At 31.9% G+C, this 10143-nt stretch overlaps 2 protein-coding genes across 4 annotated transcripts; one reads left to right on the forward strand and one right to left on the reverse strand.

The window, feature by feature from the left end:
- The first annotated feature begins 336 nt into the window (after positions 1–336).
- Positions 337–4347, forward strand: LOC140667087 (lysosomal Pro-X carboxypeptidase). The gene is made up of 7 exons (XM_072894776.1): positions 337–620; positions 974–1114; positions 1535–1815; positions 2280–2437; positions 2517–2689; positions 2798–3147; positions 3396–4347. The coding sequence occupies exons 1-7, from the start codon at positions 447–449 to the stop codon at positions 3598–3600; spliced, it is 1482 nt and encodes a 493-aa protein (XP_072750877.1). The 5' UTR covers positions 337–446; the 3' UTR covers positions 3601–4347.
- Klp64d (kinesin-like protein 64D) lies at positions 3651–8483 on the reverse strand. Of its 3 annotated transcripts, XM_072894765.1 has the most exons (10): positions 8284–8483; positions 7488–7906; positions 7079–7269; positions 6847–6986; positions 6546–6743; positions 6033–6418; positions 5457–5874; positions 5132–5257; positions 4810–4968; positions 3651–4625 (listed from the first exon to the last, which is right to left on the reverse strand). In XM_072894765.1, exons 1-9 carry the CDS (start codon positions 8329–8331, stop codon positions 4831–4833), a joined length of 2064 nt encoding a protein of 687 aa, XP_072750866.1. In that variant the 5' UTR covers positions 8332–8483; the 3' UTR covers positions 3651–4625; positions 4810–4830. The 3 variants fall into 3 exon arrangements, with proteins under 3 accessions (XP_072750866.1, XP_072750867.1, XP_072750865.1); XM_072894766.1 differs by having other exon boundaries at positions 3651–4968; positions 8317–8483; XM_072894764.1 differs by having other exon boundaries at positions 3651–4968.
- Positions 8484–10143: the final 1660 nt, after the last annotated feature.

Genomic DNA, 10143 nt, shown 5'->3' on the forward strand with positions numbered 1-10143 from the left:
CAATATTGTAATCGGCTAATGAACGTCTGGTGTTACTAAAAAATGTTATGATAAAAGTGTGTTAAAAATTATATCGAGAAACAGATAACTGATTTAACAAACTGTATGTGTATAAAAAGCAATTTTATAATTCATATCTGTGTCTCTATACATATATATATAACTAATATTTTTTATGCGAATAAACAAATTTAACTATCTCGTTACATAAGACTGGGAAGAAGAGAATACCTCTTAAAATTTTTTGCAAAATGACGCAACGCGAACAACACAGAAACAGGCTACAATGCCAGCGAACTGGAGTTCAAAGTTCATCCGTTTGTTTCACGACACCCTGTATAAGGCGCGGGGATAGGCAAATAGTGGAGCGGAGAGCGGAGTGTTTGTCGAAGCACTGACCATTTTATAACGGCTCGAGGACGAGCGTTCATCAGTGAATACGTATCATGGAACTACCGGTGAGGATGTTGTTGCTGTTCATGGTTGCGCTGTGCCAGCCGACGATGCAGTTGACGTTTCGTAACAAATTCGCCGAAAGCCGGCAATCGACAGTCGATTACGGTGCGCCGACGCATGGCAGTAATAAATATAAATATGAGATCAAAATGTTCGACGTGCGCGTGAGTTATATCTATATCTTTTATTATTATACACACACACACATATATATATATATATATATATATGTTATTATTACCTTATATTTTTTAAATTATATTTATAATTATTATTTTTTTTCATTATTATAAATGTATATATATATATATATATATATATATGTGTGTGTTTATAATAATTAAAAAAATTAATAATTATAAATATAACAGTTAAAAAAAATATAATAAGATAATAAACATATATATATAAATAATATTCACCTAAATAATATTAAAATTTATCAATTATTATTAATTATAATTAATTAAAATTATTATTATTATTAATTGTTATTAATTTTACAATGAATTTCAAGGTGGACCATTTTAGTTTCGCCGTACAAGATACTTTCAAATTGAGGTATCTCGTAAACGATACTTGGCGAAAAACAGAGGATGCTCCTATATTCTTCTATACTGGGAATGAAGGTAGAATCGAAGTTTTTGCAGAGAATACGGTGAGGGCAATTATTTTTATATTTATTAATTAATACGTGATATTGCATTATCCAATCGCTCAATTAACCACAGTAGCGGCTTAATTAAAGGAAGTGTTGATTATACGTGCGGGTGGTATGTTTTTATCGCACGTTTATATTGCGATTTTTCATGAGAAACACAACATTTCTAAGATTAATTTTTTTGTAAACATATATATAACGAAAAAGTATACACATATATCAATTATTGATACAATAATAAATTTTTTTTCAATTAATAATAAATTTGAAATTGACATTAAACAATACACACAATATAAAAAATAGATTACATATAAAATAGATCGAATAGATCCTTTTATAAAATACGACCCAGTCTTCTATATGTTAATTTAATTTTTTTTGACGATTAATTTGAAATATACGTACTTGATATAGGGCTTTCTATGGGAAACCGCCCCAAAGTTCGGTGCATTGGTAATTTTTGCCGAACACCGTTACTATGGCGAATCACTGCCTTATGGAAACCGATCCTTCGCGGATCCACGGCATCTTGGATATTTAACATCTCAGCAAGCCATGGCCGATTATGTGGAGCTTATTGGATATCTGAGATCGAAGCCAGGATACAATCACAGTCCAGTCATAGTTTTTGGTGGTTCATACGGCGGTATGCTTAGCGCTTGGATGCGCATGAAGTACCCTCACATTGTTCAGGGGTACGTTTTATCATGAAGATGATAGCGATATCGTGTTTAGCTAGAAATGTATCAATGTATAGAAAAAAGATATTGTGAAAATATGTTTAAAATATATTTAGTGCTGGATGCGATAATCAGTGGAGTCGATATCTAAAAAAGGCACGCGATAATATATCTAAAAATCAATTTTATCAACATATTAGAATAAATATTCAAAAGTTTGAATTCCTTTACTTAATATTTTAGAATTAAATACTAATAAAATCTGCACTAAAAACAGATTAGATATAATAAAAAATTGTTATTAATATAAAAAAATCTATATCTTATGGATATAAATATTTATATATAAATATATAGCATAGAGTTTTACATATACAAACACAATCTAAGAAGAGATGTATATGTGTGATAATACAAATTTATTTAAAAAATAACATGCATCGTATTGAGATTGTAAATAATTTATCAATGTGTTGCAGTGCAATTGCAGCTTCCGCACCAATTTTTCAATTCACTGGCATCGTAACGTGCGAGGCTTTCTTTCGAATAACAACATCGGACTATCATGTCTCGAATCCAACGTGTCCACAACTTATCCGGAAAACGTGGAGCATCATAACCGAAGTGACATCAAATGGTAACGAAATAATTCGGTTATAATTTACTGGATTTATTCACTCGTTATTTTTTTTATTCATATCTCTCTCATGTCTTAGATGAGGGTAAAAAATGGTTGTCAGACAATTGGAAGCTGTGCGAGCCGCTGAAGACTGCGGAACACGTTCAGAATCTGAAAGATTTCCTACAGAATATCTACGTAAATCTGGCTATGGTCAATTATCCGTACGAGACTAACTTCTTAACGCCTTTACCAGGCAATCCGATTAACGTGAGCGCTTCGAATTTTAAGTGTTTTGCCAATATGAAATTTGATAAGGTCAACTCCAAAAAAAAAAAAAAAAAATACTCCGATTTAAAGTACCTTTATCTTATTTAGATTTTCTGTCAACATTTGACGAATTCTTCGCTGACAGGAAAACCATTGTTATCAACACTCCATCGCGCTATTAGTGTTTACACAAACTATACCGGTAAAGCAAAATGCCTCTCCACGAAAAATGCGGAGCCAGGTTTGAATGACGAAGGATGGGATTATCAGGCATGCACAGAAATGGTGATGCCGATATGCACTGATGGTATCAATGACATGTTCGAGCCGGCAGAGTGGAATTTCAAAGATTACAATAATACCTGTTTTAAGAAATATTCAGTATCGGCGCAACCTTATTTAGCTTGTCAACAATATGGCTGTAAAAATCTTAACACTGTGACTAACATCAATTTCAGGTATATGTTCATATATACATATAAAAAATAGTCTTTATAAAAGAGTAAAAAAAATATTTGCATTTGTTTGTTTATATATCTTCTATATATGATCTATTTCAAATCTGTATTTCTCCTGTAATATAATATATTATTGTTATTTCATCTTTCTAATTTTATTTTATTTAAACATATGTTCTCATATTTCTCCATTTCAATTTTTTCATTTTACTTGTTTTTTCCGTTTCTTATATTTTTTCTTTTTTTAGCAATGGATTACTAGATCCATGGGCAAGTGGAGGCGTGTTGCGCAATTTGTCCTCGTCGGCGATTGCCATCCTAATACCAGATGCAGCGCATCATCTCGATTTACGAGAGAGCAACAGCAACGATTCGTATAATGTTATCGTGACGCGCAAATTCCATCGGTATTCTATCAATAAGTGGATCACAGAATATCGAACAAAGTTTTAGAATTTAATGTGAAGAGAAGAAAAGTTACCGGAAATAACTTTCGGCCCATGTTTGAAATTCTTTTCCTTTATTTTTGAAATTATAAATACAAAAACAGGACACATACGTCGCGACAAACAATAAATAGTCAACATGAGCTGATTACTTATCACGCTAAAAGAAGCGTTGACAAAACTTAATCAAAAACATACGCGAAAGTATCAGTATCACAGTAAATAATAAATGCACATGATTTGTCCGGCATTCTAAAAGAAGTTGCGAGATAATATAAAACGTTCTCAAACAACGCGAAAATCTAAAATATCTGAAAAAAAATATCTGACTTTTTTCCGACATGTTCATGATACATTTCAGACATTTGCGTTTTCTAAAATCTCTTGTTTCAAATCTAATATCACTAGATTACGTAAAAATGGCTACTTTATCAAATAAAAACTCGTAATGCTATCGAGATTATTTGACACTAATACTCGACATTAATTATAAATATGCGCACTGTATTATTCCTAGTCTCTTTATCAGCTTTGTATAATTTTTCACGCGATTTTTATTTATTCGAAGATATTATGTAAAGTGTAAGCGAAAACAAGCTACCAAAGAGATATACGATTTTCTAAATATAGAATAATTTTTTTCTTAAGAATGTCGGATTTTGAACAAAATCCATAAATATCATGTAAATATAATGTGATTTCATATTATTAATTTGACTCTTGAATCCTTTTCATTCCGCAGGTACAGTACGTTTCCATTTTTCTAACAAACTTGTATCGTTTTTCAAAATTATGATCTTTCTCACACATATTGTTAATAAACATAAAAATGTACTTTTTTCAAATAATATTAAACACAATTCATGTGTATATTTTGGGGTACTTACTATATTATATTCTAAAATAAAAATAAAAAAATTGAGTACTTTTAGATAAAAATACATACTTGTGCCTCTTATATGTTTTAAAATAAATTCGAAAGGAATGTATTTTAAGATTATCCTCATCGTATCTTTTTCATATGTTATACACCTGTATTAAAAGATCGCAAAATCTTAAAAATGATATCGCGATGGAAACGTTAAAATGGATATTTTCTCTAATCATACATATGAATATTGAAATATATTGTGTGATAATGAACGAACGTGGATACGTAAATTTCTAAAAAAAAATGATCTATAAAAAGAGAAAAAAAATATAAGAAAAAATAAACCTCTCTGATTCCACGACTTCTTCAATGTGGTGTACGTCGATGCGCCGTAGTTGGTCGGGGGACACCAGATCGGCTCCGCACTTTCTTCGGTTGCACGAACGTATTGTCTATTCCAGTGTTGTAAGAGAGATATATGTTCGACATATCTGGCGGTATTGCCTGTGAACAGAGAAATTTTTATGTTAATATTTTATAATATTTTAAGCTTTTAGTGATCGAGATTTTAGAAAAGATATTGATCACAGTCTTCAACATTTTTGCAAAAAGTTTGCTCTCTCTTTTTTCTAAAATTAAAATAATGTAAAAGAGATAGTTCTTTTACGTCTTTATTATTTCCTGCTGACGTTACGGTTTGCGCTTTGCGCATATTGTTTCCTGTATAGGCCACACATTTTAACTGCCACTCTCCAATATCCTCATTCCAATGAACGTATCTCTTGATCATCGTCTGTAATGTGTAACACAGAAATACATTTAAAAAATTGTTTTTTTTTAATTAAGAAAAATATCCAATTAATGTAATTTTTAACTATTTTTCGGATTCCTTGATCGTTATTTACCATTTGAACATTTTAGTCACATTAATCTTTTATTATCTTACTTAGATTTTATATCATCTGGAAGAATTCGTAAAAATATTCACGTACCTGATATTGAACGGGAATGTAATGATTCACAATAAGATTCTGTAGTTGCAGCTCTCTACCGATTCCTCGCACACCTTCTAATAGACCTTCCATTTCTCTTTGGTGTTCCTGCTGCAAATCGGATAGCTCCGCCTTGACAGACATCAACATCGTATATACGCGCGCCAATTTTTTTGTTTTTCCAGCCGCTTCCTCTTGCAGAGACGAATACTTCTCCTCGATGTCGATGCGTTCCGCCTCTTTTGCTTTAATAGCTTTCTTCAGTTGTTCTTCTCTACTCTTCCGTTGCTCGAGTTCAATCGCCGCGGCTGCTAACAATTGCTCCTGAGCTTCTGCTTTCTCCAACAGATTTTCACCACCCACTAGAATCTTGTTCTGCAAATTTTGCATCTTCTGCCGTAACGCTTCTTTCTCGCTCCTGAAATTAAGATATTAATTTTAATTTTAATTTAATTTTCAAACTTTCTTTAGAATACTTAAATCATATTTGTTTCTTATATTGTGAATTTTGTTGTCTATAATATTATCTCCTTTCTGTTTATTTAAGTATATTCTACATTTTGACAAAAAACTTACTGAGTCTTTTTCAGTTCGATGACATCTTTGTCCACTGGACTTTTATCATCTCTCTCGGCCTTATCAATTTTCTCCGTTGAATCTGTGTCTCTGTTTTCCAACTCTTCCATCGACAATATTTGACTCCGTCGAACCTTCTTATCTCGCTTTGCTTCTTTCGATTCCTCCGAATTCTCAGATTCTTCCTCGGATTCCGAAAGCTCCGCACCGTTCTCTTCCAATTGCTTACGCAACTGTTCAATTTCGACTTGGAACTGGCGAAGCAAAGCGTCCTTCGGGTCCTCGTTAATCCTCGCGCGATTCCTGATATTCTTCGCGCGATTGGCATAACGTAAAGTACTTATAGTTTCATCGTAGTTTATATCTGCTGGACTGATGTTTGCACACTGTAATTATTAGTAATGTCTCAGTAACTTAAAAAGTAACATTGCATAATATTAATCATTATAATAATAAATTTTCAATTATTAAAAATAAATAATGTATAATCAATTAATATTGTATTATACTTACCATCAACGTTTTCGAATTTCCACCCAATGAATCCTGAAGCAACCTAGTTAGCTTGGAATTTCTGTAAGGCACGTGAGAACTTTGTCCATCAACCAGTGCGGATATTACGTTCCCCAATGTGGATAGTGACAAGTTAATTTTAGTAGCTTCGCGAAGTCGCTGGCCTGTCGCCTTTGTCTTGCTTTGTCTTTCTGATCCCTAAAAATCAATAAATATGAAAAAAATGCAAGCATGAAAAAATTTTAAATAAAACTTATATCTAAAAAATATTTTAATATTTTGTTAAATTATATATACATACGGCTAAATCCACCAAATGAAGCTTCCCCATTTTTACATGCTGCTCTCCGTCTTCACCAATCTGACTAGATTCAACTGTAATTGTAAATATCGCGTGGGATCTGGAGCTAGATACATTCATGGCAGTAGCTCCGACAACACCTGTGTTTGCGAATTTAAAAAAGTATTTTTAATATATATATAATTAATATATACACAATTAATATAATACATATTACATTGTTGTTACTCACGATTTTTGTTGCCGAGCGACATTATGCGGTCTAAATCGTCGGCATTATTCACTACATATCCGCTTAAATCTTTTACAAATACTCCAATATCCGGCCTTTCCTTCACTTCTAATCGAGTATTCTGATCCTTTCCAAGCAGATCTCGAACTTCTTCATTATAAATCTCTAAGTATGTCGCGCGTACGAGGAATCTATTAATATTAATTACTAATTATTGAAAATCCAATCAATACATATATAAATTCAATCAAAGAGAAGACACTTAACTATATACATGTTTTAATTATAAAAGTTGTCTCATAAAATATGTGTTTCATAGAATTGCGCAAATTGTATAAAATAGTAAGAGTTTCAGTTATGTTATTACATATCATATCTTGTTTCTAACGACAAGCATGTGATATCTTACTTTTGATTTTCATCAGCTTTAGCTATGTGTCCAAAAATGTGTGCAAACGTATTTGGAATAATTCCTCTAGCCTGTGGTGAGGTCTTAGCACCAGACATGGTATAAGTCTTGCCAGTGCCGGTCTGGCCATATGCAAAAATCGTTCCATTGTAGCCCTGCAACACTTTGTCCACTATAGGCCTGGCAGTTTCATTATAGATGTCCACTTGGGTCGAATCTGTGTCGAATACTGCATCGAAGGAAAAGACTTTTGGTGGTTCTCCTTGCGCTGCATTTGGATTCTCTATAGTGATCTCGCCGTTCAGAGCATCCACGTCTATTATGTTTTTCGAGTGGGCATCGAGTTCCTTGCTGCTTAATGGTCGAACTCGCACCACCACCCTGACATTTTCTATTTCTCCTAATTCTGTCGTGCTATCCTGTGAATAAATATCATATTTCATTACAGATGTCTTTCCTTTTAAAAATTATTATTATCTAATTCTAGAAATTTGAATAATTCCTGATATAACAATTAATTATAAGTGTATATAGGCTGTAGCAGATTCGAAAAAGCGCTGCGAAGATTGGAAATCCACTGTGTATATCAATACAAATTTAATATTGGCGTAAATAAAAATTTATATTTATGCAAATATTAGTTTATATGTGAAAGTATTTATTAGTAAGTAATAACATTGAATAGATTGATTAATAATAAAATAAATATTAGACGCTATGTGAAAATCTCGCTTCGGTTGCAGACTCGCGATCGAATTTGACGTGAGGAAAACTGTCAATAGAATTCATCATTGACCTGATAATATTCGTTTTGCAGAACTATACTAACTTCGGTCCCTGGCATCGCGGATCCGTTTGCCCGCAACAGTTACATAAAAGGCGCGCTTTTCTCACAGCATAATTCGTAAATGTCAAGCTGCACGTCAAAGCGAACGTCGGGCTGGTAGACGTAGCAGACGACCTCCGTAAACAGATGGATCGATGCTTGCGGCTGCTCGCGACCTGCGATTACGCGAGTATAACTAGATTCGCCAAACTTGCGGATAGCTGAGGCCATCTTCTCGCTATGGTAACTACGAAGGTACAGTATCTTTATCGGTAATAGATAAACAGATAGTCTGTATTATCGACAGGTTATAGTTAAATTAGAAGGCAGCAGGATCAAACAGGATCAAGTTTCATTTTCGTCACAAGGAGTTTCACAGTATATCTCGTCCCAATATTTCGCTCACGAATTGCTGAAGAAGAGGGCGATAATCGACTGGAATGATATTCTCGAACTATGTTAACATGGACGTTTTTATCATCGTTGTAATTAACTCGCGAAATGATTTGTATGAGAGAGAGATTCGACAATGCGCTGTCCGAAGATTGCTTCTAACAATAAGTAAAGACAGGTAAGAAATTTATTATTGCAAAGTTATAGTTATAAGATATTCTATTTTTTTATACAGTATTACTTGTGATGGCAAATCGATTAAATTGAATAGATCGAATAAAACGAAGACGAAAATTCTATTTTTAAAGTAGGTGTCGCGTGGCATTAATTTTTTCGAGATTATAATAACGAATCATTTTATGCAAATATGGAATTTGAAAAAAACTTTTATATTTTATATTTTATATCTGCACCTAAAATTTGCTGTGACAGAATTTTGATTTGCAACACATATAATTATGTATGTGCGTGTATTATTAAAAGATTTTATATATTTTAAACATTAAAAAAGTTGAAAAATACTTTTATAAATTTTAGATTCGTCTATTTAGCAATTGACAAAAATCTATTGTTGAAATGAGACATCTCTTGTACAATATGCAGTTATTGTAATATTGTAATAATGTATATAATATTCTAGACTTTCTTCTAGTATTGTAGAACTTTCGCGACATTTGTATCACGCAATTTATATTATATTAATATAATAAAAGTCCAGTTCGCTATAGGAAAAGTGCGCGTGCAGAGATCCTGAGACGAGATCGTACACGCACGCATAAACGCGTATACATAAACACATACTTTCTATCGATGAAAGTTCTGAATTCTGAACGCGAAGACGTTCTTATCATTTGTCTAACTTATGTTAATAGCTCTACTTGAAAACTAATCACGTCGCGACCTGCATTTTATTGATTAATCAAATTTTCATTTTTTTTCTCTTCAATTATTTTTCTTTTTTTTATTCTCTATATTTCTCTTTTATTACAATTTTTCTTCTTTCCTTTTCACTCTTTTCTTGAATATTAAATAGAGAGAAAACAATATATAATAATTAATTACATCAGTCATTATAGAAAATAATTTTTTATTTAGTAAACAATGATTCAGTGTTAAATGAGTATTTTTCTTATCGCCCTTTTTTCCTTTTCTCTTAGTAATAATTATTTAACCTTTTTAATAATTAATAATTATCTTACTAATAAAGTGATTTAATTTACAAAATATATATATGGTGATTTAATAAAGTGATTTAATTTACAAAATATATATAAAGTGATTTAATTTACAAAATAATAATCCCAGCTTCCTATAAATATCTTCTGTTTATCTTTTTGTTTCTTTTTACTATTTCGCTTTTTTTTCATTTATTTTTCTTTCTGTAATTTTTTTCTTTAATTTTTCTCTCATATAGTAAGAAATAGATAGGACGTGTTC

The sequence above is a fragment of the Anoplolepis gracilipes genome, chromosome 6 (assembly GCF_047496725.1).
Source record: "Anoplolepis gracilipes chromosome 6, ASM4749672v1, whole genome shotgun sequence".
Lineage (NCBI taxonomy): Eukaryota > Metazoa > Arthropoda > Insecta > Hymenoptera > Formicidae > Anoplolepis > Anoplolepis gracilipes.